This window comes from Chelonoidis abingdonii, chromosome 3, assembly GCF_003597395.2.
Source record: "Chelonoidis abingdonii isolate Lonesome George chromosome 3, CheloAbing_2.0, whole genome shotgun sequence".
In the NCBI taxonomy this organism is placed as follows: Eukaryota; Metazoa; Chordata; order Testudines; family Testudinidae; genus Chelonoidis; species Chelonoidis abingdonii.
Window position 1 is genome coordinate 154,160,241 of NC_133771.1, and position 26,846 is coordinate 154,187,086.

The 26,846-nt window shown below is 51.2% G+C and overlaps 2 protein-coding genes across 6 annotated transcripts; one reads left to right on the plus strand and one right to left on the minus strand.

Annotated features, from left to right (window-relative positions):
• Nucleotides 1–350: 350 nt before the first annotated feature.
• Nucleotides 351–16,423, minus strand: GTPBP2 (GTP binding protein 2). Of its 5 annotated transcripts, XM_032770455.2 has the most exons (13): nucleotides 16,180–16,423; nucleotides 11,697–11,723; nucleotides 11,054–11,081; nucleotides 10,751–10,935; nucleotides 10,236–10,344; nucleotides 9,404–9,601; nucleotides 8,743–8,917; nucleotides 7,831–8,050; nucleotides 7,185–7,320; nucleotides 6,323–6,381; nucleotides 5,328–5,499; nucleotides 4,794–4,958; nucleotides 1,691–4,293 (listed from the first exon to the last, which is right to left on the minus strand). In XM_032770455.2, the coding sequence occupies exons 4-13, from the start codon at nucleotides 10,882–10,884 to the stop codon at nucleotides 4,096–4,098; spliced, it is 1,566 nt and encodes a 521-aa protein (XP_032626346.1). In that variant the 5' UTR covers nucleotides 10,885–10,935; nucleotides 11,054–11,081; nucleotides 11,697–11,723; nucleotides 16,180–16,423; the 3' UTR covers nucleotides 1,691–4,095. The 5 variants fall into 5 exon arrangements, with proteins under 5 accessions (XP_032626347.1, XP_032626346.1, XP_032626345.1 ...); XM_032770454.2 differs by lacking the exon at nucleotides 11,054–11,081; XM_032770452.2 differs by lacking the exons at nucleotides 11,054–11,081; nucleotides 16,180–16,423 and adding an exon at nucleotides 14,403–14,967.
• Nucleotides 16,424–22,356: 5,933 nt separating this feature from the next.
• Nucleotides 22,357–26,481, plus strand: MAD2L1BP (MAD2L1 binding protein). Its single transcript, XM_075064248.1, has 3 exons — nucleotides 22,357–22,452; nucleotides 22,524–22,837; nucleotides 25,186–26,481. Exons 1-3 carry the CDS (start codon nucleotides 22,422–22,424, stop codon nucleotides 25,720–25,722), a joined length of 882 nt encoding a protein of 293 aa, XP_074920349.1. The 5' UTR covers nucleotides 22,357–22,421; the 3' UTR covers nucleotides 25,723–26,481.
• The last annotated feature ends 365 nt before the right edge of the window (nucleotides 26,482–26,846 follow it).

A 26,846-nucleotide genomic window follows, 5' to 3' on the forward strand; every position in this document is an offset into this window, starting at 1 on the left:
CTGGGGTGTGATAGCTCATCTTGGGGGATGGAAAGGGCTGGCTTGGCACTTAACTACCCTTGCAGCAGAGCAGACAGCTCTAGAATGGCGTAGAGAACAAGCCTGAACTGTACTGCATTCAGTGACTGAGGAGCCATTAGCCTGCACTGCTAGCACAGAGAATAGGGAAATAACCTAGCAGATGATTTCTTGAACTTAGTACTGTGTGGGAAAAGCAGCTTGGGGTGTGGTTCAGAAACTCTAGCCTTGCAGGCAGTTTCATCAACTGTGGGATTCTCCTGAGCGAGCCGGCAAAGGGACAGCCTCAGGATTCTACTGCAGCATGTAGATAGCAGAGCTTGCCAGAGCCGTATTTGCATGATTATTTCATTTCCCTTCCCTTCCCCCATCAGCTCAACTGCAGCAGCAAGTTCTTGCATCAGTTGCTAGCTCTGCCTCAGCCAGAGCCTGCTTCTTTGTCCTGCTGTGGGACACTCCTTGGTGCTAGTGCAGTTCTAATAGCATCCAGTCCTCCTCACTCCTGTAGCTTTTTTGAGGGGGTGGAGGAAGGGATGTACAGCAGCATAAGAAAGGAATTCTTCTACTTCATAGTGCTGCCCTTAGTCATTTGGGAGGGACAGAATTAAAATGACCTTCCCCCTAATGTTAGGCCTCCACTTTAGAAAGAGATTATGGGTTTTCACCCTCCCCTGAATAGACATTACAACCTGTTTGGTGGGATTGCATCACTCTACTGTCACAACAGCTGGTTCCTGCAGAGCAATCAAGAAATGAAATTGACTCAGGTAGTGGCCAAGGCCATAAGATAGAAAACAGGCTGAGGAAGAGAAGATGCATCCAGCTGGGATCCTGAGGTGTTGGTCAGGATAAGGAAGGGAGGAGACAGGTCCAGCTCATCACCCATTCTCCTGCACTTCAATCCCTTTAAGGAGAAACACTAGAGCATTTCCAGTTTTGTTAGTCTCCTCTATATGGGCATGGAAGGATTTGATTTTTGAAGCAGTAAATGTCAAACATCCATGTCACTGTATGCATCCAGACTGCTGAGAAAATATTTCCATTAATAGGCAAAGTAAGAAAAATGCTGCTTGAGAACTTAATTCAAACTACAGCTAGTTACTCTGCATATTTTGACACACTGACAGTTTACAAAGCTTTAGCTTTTTGAATCTCAACACCTACTGTCATAAAATAGCCCTCCCATGTAAAAATTTAGATCAATAAAAATAAAAGCTTAAAAATTTATATTAGCCATCCAAATTAAAGATCACAGTCTGCCAAGCCTCTGGCTCAGGCTGCAGTGGAACACACTCAGCTCCCCTCCCCCCTGCAGTTACATACTGCTTTTAAATTAACATGAGCTGTGTCAAAGCACCAGTGAAGGTCACATGGTGTCACCCTTTAATCAGACTCCAGGATAGCAGGAATTTGTGGCTTCTGAGACATGTCAGACACAGCTAGCTCCACCTACTGCAATAAGAGCTGTGTCCAGGGTGACATGGCTGTCAGCTACCTTAGCCTCACATTTCTGTGCAGCTCAGCTAAGCAGGCTGTGTACACTTGTAACCAGTGATCCATGCAGTCCTTATAGACCCCAGCAGATCGTTTACCAGAGGGTAGTAACTGCAAGGGCAGTCGCTGGGGAGGGCTCTGCTCAACCATCCCCCTTTCACAACTCAGCCAAGGTTCCTTCTCAATAAAACATCTTTATTCTGTACATTATATATAGATGCCAAGGAAATGGAAACTATCCCCCTGCATTAGAAAATCTAAGATGAGAACAGGGAGCATGAAAAGCATGGCACTGAACAGTCACACCACAGAAGGGGGCAGGGGGAGATGGGATAAGATGCTCAGCCCATCAGCTCTTCCAGGGAAGGAACAGCAAGCACTTGAGTATGGGGCAATGCTGAAGGTTACCCCAAGGTCACTGCAAACAGCAGAAGACACTCACCCCTCCCGGGCACAACTATTTGTATTTACACAACAAACACAAGAGGGGAGTGCTCACTGGGACTCTGTTCTTCCTGCAGGAGCATATGAGGGGCACCCACTGTAATAGAACCCAGTGCTAAGTGCCAGGGCTGGAAGGGGAAGGGTCCCCTATTCAGACCATCTGAGCCAGCAAAGCAGTTGTTGGCAAGGTGACTGAAAGGGAGAAAAGACAGACTGAGCCTCCCTCAGTGCAGGGTACTGCCAGCAGAGTGAATGCATTACCTCTCCCAGGGAAGAGGCAGTACCTGCTCATAGCTGCTATTAACAGCAATTGTATGACAGGCTTGCCCTACAGATCCCAGTCTAAGCTAGGATTCCAGCACAGAACATGGTAGGAGAAACCAACAGAGCTTCCTCATAACCCTTCACAGGGGAGGAACAATTCTCCTCTGCTCCCCGCAGATCAGCTTGGTGAACTTTAACAGCTTGCAGGCAGGAATCCTCACCCCCACAAGGCTCCTCACTACAGCAAGTGCCTGGCCTGTGGCAAGGAGAGCTGCTGTGAGGATATCACCATGTCACCAGTAGCCCCAGCATAAGACCCTGAGCAGGAGGCAGCACAGCTTGAGCATTATTGGCAACACGTGGAGCAGAGCCCCCTCCCTGTCCAGACACCACACCGTGGCTCAGGCAGCAGTGCATGACCAGCTCTGTTCAATAGTCACCAGTGAAATCAAAAGCCTAATGACAGTTATGCAGTCTCGACTACATAACCCTCCCCGGCCCCCTTGTTCCCAGCTGAACAGGGCTAACCCTCAGCAGCAGCTGCACAGGCCAGTAGTCAGCCCTTGTACCTGAAGGGCACAGCTGGGGAAACATGACAGCAAGTGTTCCATGTCTTCACACACCTACCGAGCCTCTGGCTGTGCTGGCTCCCACCAGCCCTCCTAGGCACTGAAACTTCAGTGGCAGAGACAAGAAAGGACGTTTCGCTTAAGTAGAATGAGAGCAACAAAAAAAATCCTTGTGATAGCTTTGTTAGATTGCATCCAACAGTAAACGGACTTCTGGGCCAGTACGGCAGCCCCCTCTGCCTCTCCTCAAGAGTTAAGGCAGGTCCCTGAGGAGCAAGCTGGGCTGCAGCACAAACTGATTTCAACAGGGAAATCCATCACAAAGCCCTGCCATTAACTCAATGGAGACCTCCCACAGGGGAGTTTAGCTGAAGCAGATACAAGCCCAGGTGTGGGCCCAGCTCTGTTCCCCAAAATGGCCTCCTGCTTGGGCCAGCGGGATGCTCAGCTGCTTCAGCGAGCAGAGGGCTAGAGGCAGAGACCCTGGCTTCATGCAGGTTCTTGAGGAGGCTGATTGGACTGGGATGTGAAGGGGAAGCCCCAGCCACCCACAAGACATAAGCACTGGGATGGGCATGGGGCTCAAGTCACCATCTGGCAGGGGCTAGTCCGTGAGGAGATCCCTGTTTGTGCTGGTTTGGCAGAAGAGCTGGGACAGCCAAGCAGGAGCCACTGAACACAGAAGGGGGCACACGAGGGATTAAAATCAACCAAGATTAAAAGGGCTAAAAGTGTCCTGAACTTTTCTCGGGTTCTTATTGTTTGTGAACCTGAGTTTAACCAAGTCTCTGCACTCTGGGTAGCTGGGCCTCCTATGCCATCCCAAAGGTCTCTGCCCTGGAGGGAAAAGCCTAAGACTGGGAGACAGGGGCACACACAGTATGGGTCAGGCCCAATGCTCAGAAAGCTGCAATGGGACTGATCCTGAAACAGAGGTGGCAGTATCCCTTCATTGCTGCTCAGCACCTCAGGAGCTTTGCACCGTATCAGCCACGAACTTCTCACCAAAGTACTGTAAACAAAGCCAGGACTCGCCTGCCCAGACTAAGCCTGCCTCTGGTCTATTGTGGTGGAGGGCAGGATAATGAAAGCAGCAGACGATGCAGAGACAACATGCTTAACTTGCCCCGTGAGGGGTACTGAACAAAGGGGGATCTCCTGGGCTCCATCCTCACAGTGTGGAGAGGAGAAACCCATGCTAAAACCGGACAGCAGCAGTTCCAGTCATGTGAAGGGCAGGACAACTCCCCCCAGCTCTCTCTTCCTCCATTGCTGGAGTCTGGAGCTCTCTCAGACCTAGTGAGAGTCAGAAGGTCAAACGCCCGGGCCCCAGGCTCTCATCCAGGCTGTTCTCTTCAGTGGTGATAGCTTGGAGGTCGGTGACGTGTCCGATACCTTTGGTGACTCCTTCACGGAACAGCAGCTTGGCGCCAATCTTTAAGTATTCAGGATGTTTGATGAACCGGAAACGAACAACAGCCTTCTCCCCTGTCCGCAGTTTGTCCTGAGGGAGAGGAGAGGGCAGTCCGCAACAATCAAGAGCATGCCCACCCTGCCCTTTGCCTCCATATCCAGGGGCACTCGGAAGTACAAGGCAGAGAAGGGAGGAAGAATGCTGACAAGAGCTCCTCAGTCTCTCTCAGAACCCATCGTTTAAGGTGCCACAACTTGAGGCCCTCCAACTACAGTCAGGACACTACTGCAAAGGAACTCTGACTTCCAGCAAAGAGGTCTGGAGACCAGAGGGGTTACTCCTCTGTCCTGCCTTGCTGAAGATCCCCACTGACACTAGTAGGCTAAAGGAACAGGCAGTTTCCTGGAAAGAGAGGAAAGGCAGGACCCGATAGAAGCGCCATGGCATTAGCAGGAAGGAGCGAAGTGAGACTTCCTAAGAGAGGGGAGGGGAGGGGAGGTGTCCTAATGAAGCCAAGGAAACCTAACAAGCCAGAGCAGGATGGGGTCTGATACGCTGCCAGAAAACCCCTGCAGGTGAAAAAGTCTCACCTTTCCATGGATCTTCTCTACGATGGCCGTCTGCCGCACATTCCCCACGTGCACAGTCACCTGGAACCCCTTTCGGAAAGTCGTGGCATGGAAGAGCAGCACAATCTCGGCTTCAAATACTGAGCAGATGGTGGGGTTCATCTCTGGGCTCACCATTACCATGCCCTGCACAATAGCTTCAAGCTCAAAACCCAGACCATCGGGAACAGTCCCCTTGCTGCCTCTGAATCCCATGACCTTTCCCCCACCAGTCTCACCCATCCCATCCTCTGAACCCTACTTAAAGCTCCATGCATCCATCTCAAGCCTGGAGGCCAACTATCCCACCATTTGAACCAAAATCTGGCAGTAGGACAGGAGTGGGGCGGGGTTTCTATTGGGGATGTGCCTTGTTCCTTGCTTCTAAACTCCCTCCCCTTGAGTAGGAATCTCAGATAGCCTCCTTGCCTGCTCAGGCTCTCAGTGGCTTATCAGTCAATGCTGTTGATATGAGCAGTCCAGCTGCAGCTCCCTGGAGATGGGAGCAAGACTCACCTTGCGCAGAAGGGAGCGGTCGAAGGGCCCAAGGGCTAATGTGGCAGCTTGTCCTGCCCGGAGCACACGGCACGCGGAGCGGTTCCGCTGGATGCTGCACACCTTCAGCTGGAGGAACTTGCCATCGTCAGTAGGACCGACCACAAGGCTCTCCCCCTCCCTGCAGATCCCACTGCCAGGGGCACAAGAGCAGGACAGAGTTTAACCAGAGACACAGGGAAAGACACCAAATGAGATTAACCTGCATAGCCTCTCTGAATCTCACTGGAAACGAGTCTGCCTGGACATTCCCTCCCCAGTGTCTGACCAACTAACTCAGATGCTCAGCAGAAGGGAGTTAGGATTCCCAGGACTATCAGCTAATGCAGCCCTCTGAGATCCCAAGGGGTCTGACTTCTTAGACACAGGCAACTCAGCTGGTCTCCACCTGCTCTTCCATTCTGCCTGTTCCAGTAGAGGCAGCACAGAGGTGACCTGATGCAGGTCTGGTGCTGGTGCTGTCTGGGATCCCTGAGAGACTGGGTGCACTTGACTAGCCCTGGAATACTGACCACCTGCTAAAGCATTGCCCTGAGCACACTTAGGACTGATGATTTGCTGTCCCTCCTTCCAAACTACCCACCTGCTTCTTGATGAAGGACTTCTGAAAGTCCAGTGAAAGATTCAACCCTTAGGAGACCAGCTGGGCTCCAACCACAGCTCTGTCAGAGAGCAAAGCAGCTGCCCTGGGTTCCCACCAACACAGTAAAGCCCTGCTCTGGAGACATCCTAGGCTGAGATTCCCCCTACCCTGCTCCCCAACCTACCCAGGGGAAGGGTAAATTCAGCCTCCACGTTCACCCCCCTCCCAACTTATAGGCAGCTTTCACTTCACTACCCTGCCTGTACAGGATGAATTAAATCCTCAGAGATCTGGCAATGCTCAGCCCACGTTCTCTCCTCCAAACCCTAATCCCTCTGTGCCTATCCAAGTCACTAGGCATAACAGCGCTCACCTGGACAGAGTTCCTCCCACAACAGTCCCCACTTCAGGCACAGTATAGATTTCATCCACCTGCAGCAGGGCAACAAGAGTAAGCTCTTTAGACTCACTGTGCAACTGAGAGAGCAGCACTTCAGAACTAGAATGAGCCACCATCCACCCACCATAGGCTGCAGTGGAGCCTTCTCTGCTCAGGGCACGGGGGCCTATAGCAGACCTTGCCCTGCTCCCACTCTTTCTCATTTTGAAGAGTCCCAGAGTGAAGCAGACACCCGAGAGCTCATTATTCAGAGATGTGCCCAGCACATCTCTTGGCTTGCACTAAGCTGGGCACTCAGATACCTGACAGGCCCTTTCAGAAACAGCACACAGAAGTGGTGCTGGGCCCCTCTATATTCCAACTCTCCATCCTCCTCATTACTCCAGTGGCCCAGCACATTACCTCCTCTCACCCCAGATCAACAGTTCTCAGCCAGCAGGTCGCATATGGCCAATTCGTACACAGCTGCAGCCCAGATCAGCTGTGTGCTAAAGGCCGTGGGCTCCAGGCAGCCAGTTGCCTCCCAGCCCCGCACGGCAGGGGTCCGGGGTCCTTTCCCTCTGTCCCACATCCGGCTCTCCGCTCCTTGCCCCACACTGTGGAGGGGTCTCTGGGCAGAGGGCCCTGAGTATAGGGGTTTGTGGGGGGGTTTAGGTGGGGGCACTGCAGCCCAGGTAACACTTTGTGGGCCGCATATTCGGCCCACAATGATAAATAAGTTGAGGACCACTGCCCCAGATACAACGGACCGCAGTGCAGCTTGCCCTCAGGTAGGTGCTCAGATGTCATGGTAATGGATGCAGTATAAGAACCTCAGTCCAGTGCCGGTATGTACCTGGAACTCTGTAAGTTGCTGCATCAGCTCCTCCTGCTCTTTGCTGTTGGTCAAAGGAGGAAGGATGTTGAGGAAAACTTTTAAGAGATCCAGGTTCTCTCCAGAAACACTGGATAGAGTGAAGATCGGCGTGATGCTGCCAAACACACAGAGAAAGGAATGAGCTGGGGGCCACAACGTAGCTGCAGAGCCCATCTTGGGGAAAGTACTTCAAGGAGAATACATGAGCTAGATAGAACCTAGCAGAGATGGCACTATGAAAACCTCTCCAGAGCTCCAGTGAAAGATTCAACCCTTAGGAGACCAGCTGGGCTCCAACCACAGCTCTGTCAGAGAGCACTATGAAAGCCTCTAGGCCATCTGCACCCAGTTAATCCAGGCTTCCTCACTAGAGCTGTCTCTCTAGGGTAAGCAAGGAACCCATTCACCCCCCTTTCAGCCACTGGCACTTGCTCCTGGTGCCCAGAAAAGGCCTGGGAGAGGGGGCCATGCATGAGAGGAGCTGAAGGAGTGAAATCTGGGGAGCCAGCTAATGCCTCCGAGAGATGTGGTCTCCTCCCCTGTGTGAGCGGTGCTGGTAAAATCCCAACAGACTAAACTCAGCTGGCTCTCCCTGCTCCTTGCAGAAGAGATGAAGGTTCCTTACTTGGGAGACTGTGCAAACTGCTGCGCTGCTGTGACGGCATCATCGTCCGAGTTCACTAGCAGGGGCAGCTTGTTGCAGCCCGGCTGCTTCAGGATCCGCTCCAGCTGCTTCACTGTCCGTTCCACGGTGGCTTTGGAACACAAGTCCACTTTGCTGATGACAATGAAAAAGGGAACCTTGAGGGCCATGGCCAGGCCCAGGTGCTCCCGTGTGGTACCTGCTACAAGAGACAAGGGAGAGCTCAGCTAAAAGGAGCACGGGCACCAAAGCCACCTACTCAGAGGATGCCAGCATCTCCCAGCCCAACAAGTTCCCCATGGGCCCATCATACAGATGAGGATGGAACTCTGCCACCCCACCTGCTCAGCATCTCAGGCAACAGCAAGGGGGCACAGCTTTTTAACCATCATTCCAGAAAGATAGATCAGGGCTTTTCTGGGCCCAGGCACCTGCTTCTGCTCCATTAGAACCCAGGAATTTCTCTCCAGAAGCTAACTGATTAGTAGGAAAAGTGGCTTTTCAAAAGGACAGGGGAAGCTTCTTGTTTACTTCCTTTAGAGGCTTTGGGTTCCAATATACACCACTAATATATCATGGCCATTTTTCCCTGAATGCTCAAAATGCCCTCAAATGCTACCCAAAACTTTCCTGTCCTGGACACCACCCTCAGTAATAAAGTCAGAGCTCAGGTACCAATGGTGTATGAGGCAGCCAAGTTCCCAGCTCATCTGCAGCACCCACAGCTGCATTGGAATCACTGGGCTACAGGGAGTCAGGAGGAATTGGAATCAGTGTAGTTGGAAAAAAATGATAGTCACCCCATTAGCCAGCATCTACCACTCTTCAGGTGCCCCTAGAGCATCCTGCCAGACCCTCCGTGCATTCCCCCAGACCCAGTCATGGTGCACTTACCGATGCCAGTGTTGGCGCTCACCACCAGCATGGCAAAGTCTGGGCAGTAGCTGGTGAGGCCGAATATGGTGGTTTTCAAATACTTGTGGTGGCCAGCCAGATCAATGAAAGTGATCATCTTGGAGGAGCTCTCACAGATCTCTTCTGCCGTCCGTGAGTCACTGTAGTTCACCACCTAGGGGAGAAAAGGAAGCAGAGACTGAGGTATGGGGTATGCAAAGGAGGAGGCAGAGAGGAGAAGAGACAACCCCAACCATACCAGCTCCATCTGAACAGAAACACGTGCCAGAGAGCTCGAGACTCTGCACTTAGAAAGGGACTAGGCCTGACTATGCAGGCTATTGTGGCTATAGTGTAACGTCAAACCTGTACACCACTAATCTGGAGGCAAGAAGCAGGACACCAGAACAGATACCCGCTCCAACTGGACAAGCAGCACCTTCTCCTACCACCTCTAATTACAACTTGATCACTCCTAGGCTCTCTGCTGCAGCAGTATGGGGCACAGAACTCCTTTATTGCTGTTGAGTCAGTCCTGCTCTGCCCACTGCAGTGACAGGCAGCACAGAGCGAGGAGGGCAGTCATGTTCCTCCCACTTCCCATAGGGAGTTGGGTCTGTCACTCTCTCCGCACTGCTGCAATAGCACTCACGCTCCATACCTCTCCTTTGCTATTGAAGCCAAGGATCTCAAAGCTGATGCTGGATGTTCTCCCTGACTGGATCTCATGGAGGTGCCGGAAGAGATTGAGGCGGGCTCTGCCCCGCCCATTATCCAGCTCACCCTGGGTCAGGACACCCAGCAGCGTCGACTTCCCTGAATCCACATTCCCAAGCACAGCCACTCGCAGGTCTAGGAACTAAAGGAAAAGAGACAGAGCAGAGAAACCATGGGGCAACCTGTTCCTGGTGCAGGGACACCACCCCACAGGCATGGGTGACATGTGCTCACCCCATGTCAGCAGACATGCCCCACATGTTCCCTCCAGAATGAGCTGGGATCACTATCCAGCACTTCTTTTTAGATTCTGCCCCTCCCATGATATCGTAGACATCGGTTCGTGACTCCACCATGGCAAATATGATGTCCAATGCCAGGCCTATGACATCACAAAAATGTTATCTACACACTTACTGCAATACAGATGCCATATCACTCCCCAGTCTCCACATTGGGATGGATTAGAATTGGTGCTGTAGAGGTGAAAAGCTTTATATCCCATTCTCTGACCCCCCCCCGCCCCCCCGGAGCCAGCCAATCTCCCTTGTCTGGGGTGGGTTGCAGCTGGTACCCTGAAGATAAACAGCTCTGTCTCTCAGCCCCCTTTTGGTAGCTCTTTAAAGTGTGCCCTGTGAACTGTTCTAACGTGAAATGGTTCCAGGGGAGGGATTCCCATCTCATCCCAAAGGGAAACCTCTTGAACCGAGTCTGGGAGTCTCCAGTACCACAGGGCTCCCTGGTCAAGGAGAACAACCCAGCCAAAGGCTCCCTACCTGCTGGTTATCAGGGACCTTCCGGACAAGAACCTCTGTTATCTTCCTAGGAACATCGCTGTCATAATCTACCTCGCGCTCCCGCAGGATGGTAATGTCAGCTCCAACCCTGCAAGGGGGCAAGAGGGAACAGTCTGGGGTGAGCTAGTACATGACTGGCCCCTTATCCAGGGCATCACCTGGTTGGAGCATTATAGGGGACCTAGGAACAGGACAAACTGCAGGGCAGGCTGGAGGCTCTGAGAGCAGCAGGGCAGAAGCCTCAGACCAGGGACCCTCTAGCAGCGAAACCCCAAAGTCTCAGCAAGGCTGGTTTCCCTGGCCTGGGGCCTCTCTGAGTGTGAGCTGGAAGAGGTCCTGGGAACTTGTCTCCTAGCCAAGAGCCTTTGATCTGCAGGTCTTTCAGGGGAGGAAGAAGAAAGAGCCACCAGGACCCTTTGCGGGGGTTGCAGGGAGAATGGGGTAGAGCTGGGTTTCTCTGACCCAGCAGGGATTAGAGATCCTGAGAAACATACTTTTCAGCCATCCGGCGCAATGTCTTGAGGGAGGCACGCATCTCTTCTTCTGACAGGCCCACCAGTAGCCCATTGTCCTCCACGCCGATCTGGTAGACAGCCTCACCCCGGCCTTCCTGCAGCCGCCACTTCATCTGTGTCACCAGGTGCTCAAAGCGATACTGTGAAGGGTTCACCAGCTTCAGCTGCTCGAGGGAGGGAGCGGTTACAATTGCTGCCTGGGGGCAGAGAGAATCACATCTCCCTGGGGCAGTGACTCCCTAACCCTCTGCCATGGAGCAATGGCCCCCCCAGCAGACCCACCTCTGGGAAACACGCTCCGAGTTAGCACCTGCAGAGGAGCCAGTGGGATGGGAGAGAGAGGGTTACAAGAGAGACAAGAACTTCTGTAGCAGAACATTCCTGTATCTTGCAGATGACACCTGAGAAGTGGCTGGTATGAGGGAAGCACTGGATTAGGGAGCCAGTGCCATGGGGCCAATGGGGCCCAAACTATTTGTGCTCTGGCCTGACTGAGAACAGCAGAACTGCCCCAAAATACAACTGGAAAGGACATAAATGGCACCTATAGCTCTGGGTCCTTAAGGAAAGAGTGAGGTGGATGAAGGGACGGGCCCCACAGGGTGTTGAGTGAGCTCTACACTGGTCAGCACATGGGACAACACCTGAGGGGGCTGGGAGGCCCCTCCAGAGTACAGTCACAAGGGATTTTGCACTGTATATTCTCTAGCATCCAGTTTCTCCCACAGGGTTCAGAGAACCCAAAGTGAGATGGATAGTGCCCTACCTCAGCCTCAGCCTCAGCCCCACCCCCACGGGCAAGGCTGGGATGGTTCCCTTTTGAGTATCCCCCTGGGCATGTCCCCCATACAACCCCTTTGCTCAATTCATTACAGGGTAACCCGCCGGGAAGAGAATTCCCCTCTGCAATCCCCTAAGGACTCACCTTGTATTCTATGTTCCCATCTTCTGCCTGGTTAAAGAACCAAATGAGACATGGGTTAGCAGCCATCTCACAACTCCAGGCACTTTTCCCAGATGCCCTTGCCCACCCCACATGGCTTCCCTAACACCACGGAGCCCACACACCATTCCATTCCGGGTAGTCTGGAATGACACATGGGTAATCAGCTGTTGCTGCCAGCTTCGCAAGGAGAAAGAAACCATATATCCTTTCAACATATATGCTAAGTCACAGCCTCCCTGCCAGAGCTGCAGGCCTCCTTCCCATGCCATACTGGAACCTACTACATGCATGTTGCTGCTGTTTGCTCTACAAAGCAGCTGGAACATTCTAGTATGAATGCTCGGAGGCCAAAATTAAGGGGTCGTACTGAGGATGGACAATCTTTTTAGTGCCAGCAAAAGGAAGTGCCCAGTTAAAAGTCCTAAAGATCTTTTTGTCTACAACAGGCACAGCTCAGGCAGTGGAATGCACAAGCCTCTTCATTCATCACCCAGTCCTGTCCTGGAGTCACCCCATGTAGGGGTGTGAGGAGGGCTCATTCTCCATGGCCCAGTCAACCCCTGGTGCCTCTGCTGAGGTTACTAGTGATAGCGTGTCCTCCTAAGAAGTGGTCTGAGACAGTGGCTCTTAACCTTTCCAAACTACTGTACCCCTTTCAGGAGGCTGATTTGTCTTGCGTACTCCACCTCACTTAAAAACTACTTCCTTACAGAATCAGACATCAAAACACACAAGTGTCCCAGCACACTAGTACTGAAAAGTTGCTTACTTTCTCATTGTTACCATAGCATTATAAAATAAAATCAATTGGAATATAACTATAGCACTCACATTTCAATGTATACATTGGGAGAAATGGCTCAGTGGTTTGAGCATTGGCCTGCTAAACCCAGGGTCGTGAGTTCAATCCTTGAGGGGGCCACTTAGGGATCCAGGGCAAAATCAGTACTTGCTCCTGCTAGTGAAGGCAGGGGGCTGGACTTGATGTCCCTTCCAGTTCTATGAGGCAGGTATATCTCCACAAAGAACAGCATAAACAAGTCATTGCCTGTATGAAATTTTACTTTGTACTGACTTTGCTGGTGCTTTATGTAGCCAGTTGTAAAACTAGACCAATATCTAGACGAGCTGATGTACCCCCAGGAGTATGCGTACTCCTCGTTGAGAGCCACTAGTCTGGGACACCCCACCCCACTGTATTTTGAACAGAGACCATTAAAAGTCTGATGGGAACAGTTTTATTACTTGCTAGCAAGCTGGGCCTGTCTTAGGTCTGGTGACCTGGGGCAAAAGGTTCCATGACCCTCTCCCCAGTTCCAAACCACCCAGCTCATGCTCCCCTGATCTATACTGGAACTGGTGACAATGAGTAAAAGGCTCTTTACTCCTAAGCCATCAAGGGTCCTCCAACCCTACCAGCATTATAGTGCTCTAAAACCTGCATTCAGTAGAAGTGAACCTGAGAACCGCTCCAGCACTGAGCTGGCCTGTCAAAGACTGTCTCACCTTTTTTGACAGTGACTGCACCCACTTCTAAGTGTTCCTCTCCCTGACTTCTCCCCATAAGCATGCATGGCTGCCCCCCAGGGAGAGATGCTCCTCACAGACTCGAGGAAGCAAGTGCTATTGATCAACTTGTGGTAAAACAAACCACTCACTGCTTTGACAGCTCCCGAAAAATATAACCAGGAACTTCCCTGGGCACAGAAGGGTTTCCCCAGGAGGACAGCTTCAGACTAAACTGGATCGTCCACTGATCTCAGTCTAAAGGTTACAGAGACAGGACTGGGTCCTGCAGAAAGCCAGGGATTCCAGTGGAAAGAGCAATAAACCAGAGTGACAGCAGTGTGAAAACCGACCTGCTTGGATTTCAGCTCTTCCTGAACTACAACTGTCCAGCCAATTCGCTTCTCCGGAAACATACAGCTCCCTCTCCCAGCACATGGGTCTGCCCATCAAGGGAAGGTAAAGCCCCCTCCCTGCATTCTAACTCAGCCCTAATCACAATAAATGGTTTATAGTGGCAAAGGGCCAAAGAAGCAAGGCCCTGGAATTAGCAGTTCTGCTCTTAAAGTTGGAGCTGCTTAGCAAGATAGGGGCACTGGTAAGGGGTTCCCTTCTGCCAACCCCTCCCACCTATCAGCCTTTCAGCTCTGGATACTGCATCAGTATCTGCATTGTCCTCTGAACAAGGGTTTTGTGCCTGTCTCACAGCAAGTGAGGCTCTAGTCTAGTGCAAGAGGTGCAAGGACAGTAATGAGTCTAGACTTGTTGGACAGTGGTGCAGGCAGGGTGTCTGGGGACAGGACGGAAGTGATACTGAAGCCTTAGAGGACTGTCACTTCTGCAGCTGAAAGGCACAACAGCCAGGTCACTACAGGGAACAATCCTGTCTCTGAGGATGGACTATTTTGGACTCAGTAGGGATTAGCCTGTTCTAGCATCTCTGTTCCTCATCCCCCAAAGCAAGGCATCCTACCCTTGGACAAAAATATCTGTCCCCCACCTCTCACTTAGGACTTGGCACCCTGATGTTTCTGAGGATGGTGTAAATATCCTGTGATGAAACACAGTGCCAGACCATCAGTGGTCCATGGCAATCCTCATGCTCCTCAGGCAATGGTGTCCAGCAGCCCCACGCCAGTGGGAATCGTCTGAGCTCCAACAACTAAGATGGCCACTTACCAGACTTGTTTTCACAATGCAGCAGGCAAACCCCATCAGACGTGGCACCACCTGCTTAGGAACCACCTCTCACTTTATCCAGGGTTTGGTCTGGACCCTCCCAAACTCAGCAAATATTTGCTAACTCAAATTAGCAGCCCAAGAGGGGCTGGGGTGTCACTGGGCCTGCTGAGAACATGTTTCCATAGAACATGGCAGATCAGATCTCAGCAATGGAAGGGAACTGAGCATTCTGGCCTGTGTGCAAAGTGCACCCAAATGGCATGCCAGGCAACTAGACTGTGCCCCACCAATGCCAGCTCATTAAACCAATGGAGTTCAAGTACCTCCATGGGACTGGCGGCACAAGGGAGGAGTGCTGCCACATCAGAGCTCTAAGAAGGGATTGTCCAGGTGTCTCCCTCCCCAAGAGGCCAAACTGCTTGTATTAATCAATCAGTGTGAAAGGCAGGGAAGGCAAAATGTGCTAAACAACACACTCAGGATGTGGCCAGGGTTGGGAAAAGGATTTAATGTGGCCTCAATAACCAACCAAGCTACACTAAGGCTATGTCTACGCTGGCAACAGAAGGACAAAAGTTTTGTTTTTCAGAGGTGTTAACCCCCCTTGGAAAGACAAAAGTTTTGCTGATGACCAGGGCCAGCTCCAGGTACCAGCATTCCAAGCTGGTGCTTGGGGCAGCATTCTACAAGGGGTGGCAGTCCCTGTTGTTTTGCCCCCAAGCAGCACGCCGAATTGCCGCCTCGGGCGGCGGGGGCAGTCCGCGCGCCCTTAGGGCGGCAGGCGCGTTTCCGCGGCAATTCAGCAGCAGCTTCTATGTTCAGCTGTCTGGGGCGGCTTCAGCTAAACATAGAAGCTGCCGCTGAATTGCCGCCGCCGCGGAAACGCACCTGCCGCCCTAAGGGTGCACGGACTGTCCCTGCCACCAGGGCCGGCTCTATAGTTTTCACACCCCGAAGCAGTGCACTGGATTGCCGCCGCAGGCGGCGGTGGCAGTCTGTGCACCCTTAGGGCGGCAGGCACGTTTCCGCGGCGGCGGCAATTCGGTGGCAGCTTCTATATTTAGCTGAAGCCGCCCTGGACAGCTAAACACAGAAGCTGCTGCTGAATTGCCACAGAAATGTGCCTGCCGCCCTAGGGGCGCATGGACTGCCACCACCGCCTGAGGCGGCAACTCGGCATGCTGCTTGGGGGCAAAACAACAGAGACTGCTGCCCCTTGTAGAATGCTGCCCCAAGTACCAGCTTGGAATGCTGGTGCCTGGAGCCGGCCCTGCCCACCACCCGCGGCGGCAATTCGGTGCGCTGCTTGGGGCGGCGAAAATTGTAGAGCCAGCCCTGCTGATGACAAGCACCGGTGTGAACAGCACTTTGTCGGCTGGAGCACTGTCCGGTGGGCAAAGCTAACATCGCTCGTTGGGGGTGGAAGGTTTTTGTAGGCAGGAGAGCCGACAGACAGCGACTATACTGTGCGACTTCTAGCGACACTGCTGTGGCAACACAGCCCTGTTGCTAAAAGCTGCACAGTGTAAACATAGCCTAATATTCTAGTGCCTTAACAGCAGATACACACCAACACAATCTCCTCAATTGATCCAGCAGGATCCACCCTCAGGAACTGCTTCCAACCTAGTTAATAATCATGAAAACCTATTATGTTTTTCACACCTACAAGGGTAGAGGCTAGGGAAGAGACAGCAAGAGACTAGGGTCACACAAAAAAGAGGGGCAGGAATGCCTCTGCTAGGATCCCCAGCTGATCATCATTTTCTCTTACCTAATGAAAAGCCCTCCTCCATAACATTCCCAAGCCTCAGCTCTCCTGCATCCAGCACATATAGTATCTTGTCACTGCCTTATATCACTGAGGCCTGAAAATTTCACTTGCCTGTGACTTTTGGAAGCGTAGCCTGACAGGGAGCGAAGCCATCAACTTACCCAGAATCTAACTTGTCAATTAAAGTTTTCCTAGCCTTTACAGTTGCAAAGGCCCTACCAAATGTGAACTGGGTATAACTGAGCCAGGCAGCCAGCTTCAGTGACTTGGTCACAACTCAGAGCTTCAAGAAAGTGAAAAACTACTAGAGCCTTATTCAGTTTTCCCTACTTAGAATCATAGAATCAAAAGGTTGGAAGGGACCTCATGAGGTCATCTAGTCCAACCCCCTGCTAAAGGCAGGGCCACTTTCCCTAAATAATCCCAGCCAGGGCGCGGTCTAGCCGGACCTTAAATATCTCTAAAGATGGAGATTCTACCACCTCCCTAGGTAACCCATTCCAATACTTCACCACTCTCCTAGTCAGAAAGTTTTTTCTAATATCCAGCCTCGACTTCCGCAACTGCAACTTCAAACCATTGCTCCTTGTTCTGACCACTGAGAACGCCTAGGTCCCTCCTCTTGAGAGCACCCTCAAGTAGTTGAAGGTTGCTATCAAATCCCCCTAGTCTTTCTCTCTGCAGGCTAAATAAGCTAGTTCTTCAGTCTCTCTTCATAAGCATGTGCTCAGTCTTCTAATCATTTTGTTGCCCTCCGCTGACCTGCTCTCCAAATTGTTCAGTTATTTTGTAGTGTGCGCCAAAACTGGAATACAATCTTCCAGATGCGGCCATCACCGTGCCAGTTTCTACTGGAAACTCGAAGTAAACCAAGAACCATATCAGTTCGCTCTCAATAGCTTGGCAGCTATTAGCATCAGGCAGAGCAGGCACTGGAATTCTCTGCCAGCGGGGTGAGAAGGGCTGAACGTCTTCAAACATATCAGACACCTACTACCAGAGCTGTATGAAGCAGATTCCATCCCACCTCTATCCAAAACGTTATCAGTCCAGCCGGCAGCTGGAATTGGAGATAAGGCCATTTCTGTGACTCCAGGATATAGACCAAGACAAGCACACACAGATCAAACACCCACAACTCCATATATCCAGAGATGGCAAGCACTCACTGCCTATGACGGCCCCTGCTATACACAACACACCACCAATGCACAGTCAGGATCACTCTAGTCTAGCCCACTAACCACCCAGCATCGGAATCCTGTCATAATAATTGAAAGCTCCCAGCACTGCCCATTACAGAGGCAAATGCTATCAACGAACTAAGTTACCACACAGCCCAGCGCTTCCCTCGCAACCTCCAGCGCCAACAGCCCGTTGCTGCCGCACCCCCGGGCCATCATCGCCAACAGCACCCGTGCTTTGCAGCCCCGCCCGGGGCCATCATCGCCAACAGCCGTCTAAGCCGCACCCCCGGGCCTATATCGCCCAACAGCCCGGCCTGCCGCACCCCCCCGGGGCCATCTCGGCCCACCAGCCCCGGGCTGCCGCCACCCCCCGGGCCAGTCATGCCACAGCCCCGGTGGCTGCGCACCTCCGGGCCATCATCGCCCACAGCGGTGCCGCCCGGCGCGCTCCCTCCGGCGAGGTAAAGGGGTTGTTGCCTTGTCGCCGGTCCTCGCTTTTTTTCTCCCATGGAGCCGCGGCGCCCGCTGCCCCGCGGCCCAGCGCAGGCCCCACCGCCAGCAGCCCCCGAACAGCTCCGACACCCGCGAGTCCATCCCGGCCCGGCGCGCCCCAGCCTCCCTGCCCCGGCAGCCGCCGCCCCCCAGCCCCGCTCCCGGCTCCAGCCCTTCCAGCTCCCTCCAGCCTCTGGCGTCAGAAACAGCCGCGGGGCGCCACGGGAAACCGAGGCCGGGCAGCTGCCCATGACTACAACCCCCAGCACGCACCGCGCCGCACAGCAATCCCAGTCCGAATAACTGCACTTCCCGGCATGCATCGCGCCAGTCACGCCTCTCTCCCCATGGGACCTCCTCGCAAAGGCCCACGGGCGCAGCAATCCCAGCACACACTACAGCTCCCAGGGTTCACCGCGCTAAACAGGGGCCTTCTGCGGAATCCCCTTTGAAAGGACTACAGCTCCCAGTATGCACTAAGACCAAAACGTCATTTCTTTATGGCTCGGCTGAGCAGAGGCTCCTGGGAGTTGTGGTTTTCCAGTTCACTGAGTGGCTGCAGGCTTGTTGGTTCCCCGCTGTCTTACCATTTTGTGATTGTTTCAGACCAGGCCCATTTCTTGTGTTTGCTTTTTCACGAACGAGCCTCGTCTCCACGAGAGGATTTGGGGCACCAAGGGAGGCAGAATGGTATCACCTGTGCTCTGCATGCTTCCCAGACAACTTAACACACTTCCAAGGGAATGAGATGGAACATTTGATGCTGAGGCTTATTGCCTCCATGGGCTGCTCCTCTGTATTATAGCAGTGATTGACATCATTCTATGTCAAGCAAGTCCCAGCAAGCTGCTGATGCAGCTTCATGGTTGGGCAAAGTTTGAGCATCAACTTAATAAGATCCGATTTCTGAAATCTACAGATTTACATCTTGTGTACCCTGCTTGTGTGTATGGTGCTTGTATGTACATAAGACCCCTATTATCCCCTGGCTTATATAACGTAGGAGAGAGCTGTGGGAGCCTCAACCATATAATACATTAGCAAACCAATAAACTATATATCAAGAAGCTGCTTTCTTCCAAACCCACATGATAGAAGTTTAACGGCAGATGATAAATAAAAACAATGTTATTAGGCACCAAGTTCGAAAAAAAAAAAGGTAGGTCCTGAGCACTCTGGCAACCCCCCTACCAGAACCTCTCTCTCTCCCTCCCAGTGCCTACCATGGATCAGCTGTTCTGTGGTGTCAGGAGGAGACAGGGTGCAGTGCACTGGGGGAGGGGGGGGGTGCGGAATGGGCAGAACTGGGCGAGGAACAAGTGGAGTGGGAAAAGGGGGGGGCTGAGCCAATGGGGAAGCACCCCTGGCAGATTAGAAATGTGGTGCCTAAATATCTATAAAGACAAAATTATACAATATATATCAAGCATACTGTGACACATTTTAACAATATGCTCTAGCAGTTAAAGCAAGAATTTTTGATTGAGAAACTCCTGGGTCTTCTTCCCAGCTGCCCCACTGTATAGTTTTGCCAAATCACTTTGCCTCTAGTGAGGTTTCATTAATTAATGTTTGTAAAGCACTTTGAAATTCTTTGATGAAAGGTGCTATAAAAAGACATGGTATTAGGTTAATCTAAATACAGTACATTACATCGCCACACTAAGCATATTACACACACAATAACGTGCAGAAGCCACAGAACTACAGATCCCATCATGCATTTCAAATACACAATTGGGACTCCTTTTTCTTCCTCATTTTGATTTTTAAAATTGCAGCCAATGATGAATAAGTTATGTTTTGTTTTCAAACACAACTAGCTGTAGCCGCACCCTCTCAGTGCTTCCTGGCACAGCCTCCTCCAGGACTGACCGTCTACCGGTAACAAATTGCATCACCCACCACAGCAGGCTGAGAACATATAAGAGCTTCAGAGCAGTGCTCCCATCTGGTGGTTATGAGTCCTAATTTTCCTAAAGTAAACCAGGTCTGTTTGTATAGTTCTTAAAAAAATGGAGCCTGTTCCTGATTGCAGGTTTCAAAGTGGTAGCTGTGTTAGTCTGTATCAGCAAAAACAACAAGGAGTCTTTGTGGCACCTTAGCGACTAACAAATTTTTGGGGGCATAAGCTTTCGTGGGCTAGATCCCACTTCATCAAATGCATGGAATGGAAAATACAGGAGCAGGTATGAATACATGAAAAGATGAGAGTTGCCTCAGTCTAACGTTAGTCTAACCTCACACTTGATAAGGCAACTCCCATCTTTTCATGTATTTATACCTGCTCCTGTATTTTCCACTCCATGCATCTGATGAAGTGGGTTCTAGCCCACAAAAGCTTATGCCCAAATACATTTGTTAGTCTCTATGGTGCCACAAGGACTCCTTGTTGTTTTTGCTGATCCTGATTAGGTTCTTTGGGTTCTACTGTAATATAAATAATAAAATAGTAAGTGTCTTGGCCACAGTCATGCAGTGAATTTGTAGTAGAGTGGGGAGTAGAATCCAGGAGCTCTGAGTCTCAGTCCCTCACCTGCACTAATCACTAGACAATGTTGCCAATAGCAAACCAGCTGGACCTGGAAATTAAAGAAGGAGAAATGGGGTGTTATGGAAGATATAGCCCCACTTCTCTCAACTTGGTATCATTAATAGTCTGAGGAAAGAGTATTGTCCTTGGCCTACACCCAGGAGGCCATTGACAGACCCTGTTCCACTGATATGCGTCTTAAAAAAAATATATTGCAGCTGACATCCCTTCCTGTTCTTGGTGAGAGGTCATCAGAAGGACCCTACAACTCAGCCTTTACCTTGTGGCACGATGGTGGCCAAATTCAGTTTGTTGTCGTAGCCAAGTTAAAAGGTGTCAGAATAAGTCTACCTGCCTAGATACTGTAGTGTACAGAAATGCAAGGAAAGACTCAGTTTATATGGAACACATTTAATTCCCTCCCTTGCTTTTCCCCAGGGTGTTTTTGGCTGACTACAGACTCCTATAAAAAGATGGTCAGACTAGATATGCAAGGCTGATTATGTGGTTAAGCCACAAGCTAAGTAGTCAGCAGCAATGTCACGTCTCCTCAATGTGCTGAGAACCTTTTGATCTCCCTTTCATTGCCTTTTGTATAAATCCCATTGTTATAATTAGTTATGGTAATGATGTTACTGGTAATATATTAGTTATGGCTGGAATGTTATCATCACGCTGGTTAAATATCACATATTTTTTGTGGCAGTGTCATTCACAACAGATGACACACCAGAACTGTGCAGAGGCAGTGGTGTTCTCTGGTGAATGCCACTCTGTAGCTGAATGCCCACTCCAAAGCTTGAGTTTTCACTGATCACATGCAAAAAGTAGCCTAAATATCACCAAACAAGGGTTCTCTTCAAAAAGCCCCAATTTTTCCTATTTCAAAAAAGACTGACAGCATTGTACAGAGGCCACCTCTCACTCATGTGGCCTGTTTCCAAGTTCATTTGCTGCCCCTGTTTCCTCATTGGCTTCCTCCTCACCTAGTTGGATACATCCCAACGTCAACAAGAAGCTCTGCTTTGCTGCAGCCATCCAGCAGAATTCTTTTTATTTCCAATGGCACTAGTGCCACGTGGCCTCTCCTAACCAGAGAGGTCAATTTGGTCCAGGTGCCTGTGTGCCTCAGTGGCTGCTCATCTAAAGGCCATAGGGTGACCAGACAGCAAATGTGAAAAATTGGGACGGGGGTGGGGGACAATAAGAGCCTATATAAGAAAAAAAAGATTTAAAAAACGGGACTGTCCCTATAAAATCAGGACATCTGGTCACCCTAAAAGGCCACCAGGTAGCAGCAAAGAGCCAGGGATTGTTGAGCTGTGGGATTCTGCATAAAATTGCGCCCATTTCGCCCCAAGAAATTAATCTGTAACCCAAAGACGTGATTCAGTATTTTTGTCATTGAGGCCTTTCAAAATTGGCAAGAAATTGCAGCGGCTGGCAACACCGCACTGACGCAGGAGAGGGCGCAAGGGCTTTAGGGAGCAGAGCGGGAGGCTGTGCGTGCACAAGGCAGGAGGGCTTGGGGAAGGGGCAGGCAGATGGGCGATGGAGGCTGAGCGTGGCTCAATAAGGCAGGCGCGATAGAGCACAACTAACGGGGCTGTCAAGGCGACAGACAGGCTACAAGCCAGGGTGGCGCAGCAGGGAGGGGAGCCCCGGCCCTGTAGTGTCAGGGTGCTATGCCCCGTGCGCCATAACCAGGCCCCATCCCTGGCACTAGATCTCCCCACTCAATCGCTGCCTGAGGCTCAGCCCCACTACAGGGGGGATGGGGAGGCGAGGGCGGAAGCGCCGGAGACAACCCCCACCCCCGGCCCTGAGCACGCACACCGGGGCCTCTAGCCCCGCCCCGCGTCCTTCCCAAGGGGGCGGGGCACCACTGTGCCCTAAAGAAACATGGCTCCGGCGGGGTCAGGCCGGAGGGACCGGAAGCACAGCGGGCGTGAGACTCCCATGATGCCGCGCGGCGGCGGCTGTTCAAATCGGGGCCGGGACGCCGGAGGCGGCCGAGCGCGAGGCAGAAAATGGCGGCGTCAGGCCGCCGGGAGCGGGCAGGTGAGGCGGGTGGCGGGCTCCCCTCCCCAGCCGGGTGCCGGCGCTGAGTGACTTCTCCCCTCTCCCCGCAGCTGACCTGCTCCAGACCGAGCCCGCGGAGGCCCCGGCGGTGACCCCGGAGTTCGCCGCGGGACAGGGCGGCGGGAGCGGGAGCAGCGGGAGCAGCAGCGCGGCGGCGGCGTTTCACTGCCCGCAGGGCCCGGCCGGCCGCGCCCCGGGCTGCCGCTCGGTCTCGGTGGTGTTCCCAGGCCCCGTGACCCAACAGGGCTGCTGCCACTTCGCCTGCGAGCTCCTCAAGCACGTGCTGTACCAGCGGCACCAGCTGCCCCTGCCCTACGAGCAGCTCGCCTACTTCTGCAGGAGGGCGCTGCCCCGCCAGCCGCAGGTGAGTCTGGGCCTCCCCGGACCGGCCAGCGTCGGCTAGCGGGAGCCGGCTTGGGCCACTCTTGGCGCAGCCCTAGAGCCCCGTGGCTGGCGACCCATCTGCGCTGCCCTCGGCTGCCTGGTGCGTTCCGCCCTGTGCAGCGTGAGACCCTCTTATCCCGAGCTGGCTGCTGGCCGTCTCCTCCCCCTCGAAGAAATCTGCTTCGTTCCCCTGCCTGCGGAGCAAACCGCACTCTCCAGGTGCCTGCTGAGAGCTCTGCTTCCATCCCCTGCAGTATAGTGACTTTGCCTGGGGCCAAGGAGAGCTGGAAGCATGTCCCGTAAATAGCAGCCTGTTCTGCAAGGCCAGGTAGGAATTCCAGCTGCTCCCTCCAGAGGTAGGATGCTCTGCCCTGGCTCAGGAGAGAGCAGCTACAGATCATAGTAGTAAACTTTCTGGTTGGTTCAGGAGCAGCAGAAACTGGTTGCAGAAAGAGTCTTGGCTGGAGTGGTATCTTGGAAGCAAAGAGATGAGAGAGTGCAACTTTGCATAACTAGCATAGACCAGACTCCTCAGCAACAGGGGCCAGAGGAGGTCTGCAGAGATGTTATGCCCCGTGTATTTGAAATATTTTATAATGATAAACTTGCATGTGGTAGAGAGATTATGTATTTTAAAACAACTCATCAGGTTAGCAATACAATATGTAGACAGTCTTTCTCTCAGACCTATACAGAGAGTGTTTTGGTGTGCAAGAAAACTTTGACTAAAGACTAGGAGGCTCATCTTCTTTCTTACTGAATGAGGTGGCACTGGCTCCAAAGGCAAGTCAGCCTTTCCCAAGAATTGGGTGTCTAATCTATTAGCTGTCTTGATTTGTAGCTTCGGTCAAGATATCCTCCTGTACTTCAGGTTTCATGCATTATAGGTTTTGTCTTAAACACAGCATTATATTTAATGTGATTCCTGGGGATACAATATCCTAAAGAGAATATATTGGGTAAGGATAAAACTACTTCACTTCCCTGGTGGTTCTACTCCTGGGGGAATTCCATGCTACTGTGTGCATGCATAATTAATATGTGATGCATATTTTTAATTTTTTGCACAGAAGAAAGCTTCTGCTGAAAAGTTGCTGCAGTTCTGTTGTGGTGATAAAACACAGCAGCTTCTCCCACCCAGTTAGGGAAGAGAGCCTTCTTCACAGTGCCTGTAGGGCCAGGTCAGGAGACAGGCAGTGTGGGGCTGCTGTGATGGGTAGACAAGGGTTCATAAGGACTAGTGGGGGAGGACAGACTGGGGCAGGGGCTGAATGGGAGTGGAGGTGCAGGGCTACAGGAAGGAATGGAGGTGGCTTAGTGGGGGCACAGACACATCAGGAGGCAGTGCACTGCTATGGGGGTGGCTGAGTGTGGGCCCAGATATGTGGGAACAGGGGGTGCAGGGCTACAGGGGGATGGGAGGAATGGGTGTTTGAGTAGGAGTGGAGGGACATGTCAACAAGGGCAGATGTGCCTAACTGAATATGAGAGGGTAGGGGTCAGCCAGGGTCTGCATGGGGGAAGCTCCCTAACAGTCCCCTCCCCACCCCACCCAAAAAACCTGTTCTATACTTTTAACACCCAACAACCTTCCAAGTTTCCTACCCCAGCTCCTTCCCAGCATTTACTTCCCTCCCCACCCCACCCTTTGCACTGCTTCTGAGGGGTGGAGAAAATACAGTTCTGTATTGTAATTCATTTACTACTCAGTTCTGTAGTAATATGCCTAGTAAGGAATCTATTTGTCAAAACATTTTCTGAATCTCTAGTTTGTATTGTTACAGACATACTTGCTGACAGGTATTTTGAAATAAAGACAAAATAATTGAAACTGATGTGATATTGTTTTGACAAATAAAATATGCAGAATTTTGTAGAATCTGGAAACGCTGTGTGCAGAACTTTTAACTCTTTTTGGTGCAGAATTCCCACAGGAGTATTGGTCAAATTATCTTAACTACAGACCTAAGAGGCTGATGTTCTACTGTGCTCCAAGGAAAATCCAGACACCCCTACAGAGTGGGGTGAATGTTGTCGTGGCTCACTGTCACATTTCAGTCAAGCTCTGAAAGGTCACAAGTTTCTAGTTCTGTTACATCTATCCTGATACCTTTTATTTCTACTGACCTTAAATCCAGGGAACACTAATATTGAAATTGTACCAAGTTGGTTATTAACAAGACACCAGGATGATTCCTCTTTTCAGTCTTAAACTTTAACAACTCTGTTCTTTCTGTGTCAGATGTGGTTGTTCAAGGTGCTTAAACACTGTCAAATGGACCACAGCATGCCTAATATTTCAGAATGTACCAATTTTTTCCTTGGCAGGATGGAGATGCAGTTAAGAAGTTGCCACATCCCCTAGACCTAGGGAGCAGCAGAAAGTGCCAGCAGTTGCTAATGGACCTGGAGGGAGTGTTCTGGCACTTGGAAGCCATATTCAACCTGACATTGGTCCCTCGGGTCCTTATTCTAGTTGGAGGAAATGCCATGAGCCCCAAGGAGCTCTATGAGATCAACTTGGAGGGCATCTCTGTAGGCAATGCTGAGGAGAGCCTGCAAACACCATCCTGTGTTCGTAAGCTTTTCCACTCACTCTTCCTTGCAGACGTCTTCAGTGAGTTACAGGCTGTTCCTGTCATGGGAACCATTGTCATGGTCCAAGGCCACCGTGACTGTGGCATTGACTGGTTCCGACCCAAGCTCAACTACAAAGTGCCAACACGTGGAAGGAAGTTGACTGTCAACTTGTCCTGTGGTGGAAACAGCAGTACAAATTCATCTTTTCAGCAGGGAGTGACCTCTGTGTGGGACAACTACATATGGTTCCAAGCACCAGTGACAGTTAAGGGTTTCCATGAATGACTCTTGATCTATAGCATTTTAATGAGACATTTTAAATCAGTTGGTGCTACTTTAGTTGATGCAAAAGAATGTTTTTATGATCTGTAACTACACCTCTGAATCCTATATCCAGGGAATCTGCTACATGCATGAAGCTGGGGTGTGTTCCACTGTCCATACAACAGAGCTTTAAATATCCTCATACAAGTGGAAAGCACTAGAGCAGTTTTGCCCACAGATGAGGTTTCTTAGGGGAACTGAGTCAGGAAGAAGGAATTCCCTAGAGGGTTGGTGGGAGTAATTTTGTTTGTGCAGCATGCCCACTTACTCAGCCAATACTTGAAGCAGCCTTTTCTGGGAGTATCATGGTGTTCACACACTGTTCTCCTCTGCTTGCTGATAAAGTAGTATACAATATTAATGGATGAATTGGGACTTGATTAATGGGTGCTTATGCTTAATTTGGGGCTGATAAAGGCTATCTAGCAGGTCATATTAAGCCACTCAGGATCTCATCTCCTTTACGGTCTAGTAATTCCATGGAAATGGAGGGAGGTTTGGGAGTTGCATAGCTATAAGAAGAATCACTAAGGGATGTAATTATGTGCGAGGAATGCTCTAAAGAGGGAGACCTCTAACCATGCCCAGCACTGCTTTTTCTATACTTGTGGAAGAATGGATGTCTGATCAATGCCACTTGCACCCAATGTGAGAAGGCTCTGGATGTTTTAAATTTTCCAGCTATCAGTGAAACCATATAAATGATTCATGTTTCATTTCTATGAATGGCTGAGGCTCTTCACTAATATCAAACTGCACAGCATCTGATGCCCATTTTAAACTAGGAAGGTCTTGAAGCTTGTGGATTTCACTTTATAGCCCTTCCTGTTCCTCCCTGCCCCAATTCAGCAGAAGGTTAGGGGTTTGTAAAGGTACAAGTGTTTCACTTGCTTTATGCTGTTCTTCCCCTATATACAATCAGTTTGTCAAATATATAAGTTGTTACCCATTCTAAGTTTTGTTACAGAACTAGCATACCTATCACTGTCCTCACTAATCTGTTCTGAAAGGAGATGGGATACTTCCAGTTTCTCAGTAACTGCACTCAATTTTAGGCTGTTACCTTAGGTTAGAAATGGAAGTGG

Bases quoted from the DNA above. Each gene is read 5' to 3' on its own strand.
- MAD2L1BP (XM_075064248.1), top strand. From the start codon at position 22,422: ATGGCGGCGTCAGGCCGCCGGGAGCGGGCAG. The intron at 22,453-22,523 runs GTGAGGCGGGTG...CTCTCCCCGCAG, and splicing joins AGGCCGCCGGGAGCGGGCAG to CTGACCTGCTCCAGACCGAG. The intron at 22,838-25,185 runs GTGAGTCTGGGC...TTTCCTTGGCAG, and splicing joins CGCTGCCCCGCCAGCCGCAG to GATGGAGATGCAGTTAAGAA.
- GTPBP2 (XM_032770452.2), bottom strand. From the start codon at position 14,438: ATGGGGTTTGCCTGCTGCATTGTGAAAACAAGTCTG. The intron at 8,918-9,403 runs GTATGGAGCGTG...TTTCTCCCCTAG, and splicing joins GCTTCAATAGCAAAGGAGAG to GTGGTGAACTACAGTGACTC. The intron at 4,294-4,793 runs GTGAGACTTTTT...CCTCTCCCTCAG, and splicing joins TAGAGAAGATCCATGGAAAG to GACAAACTGCGGACAGGGGA.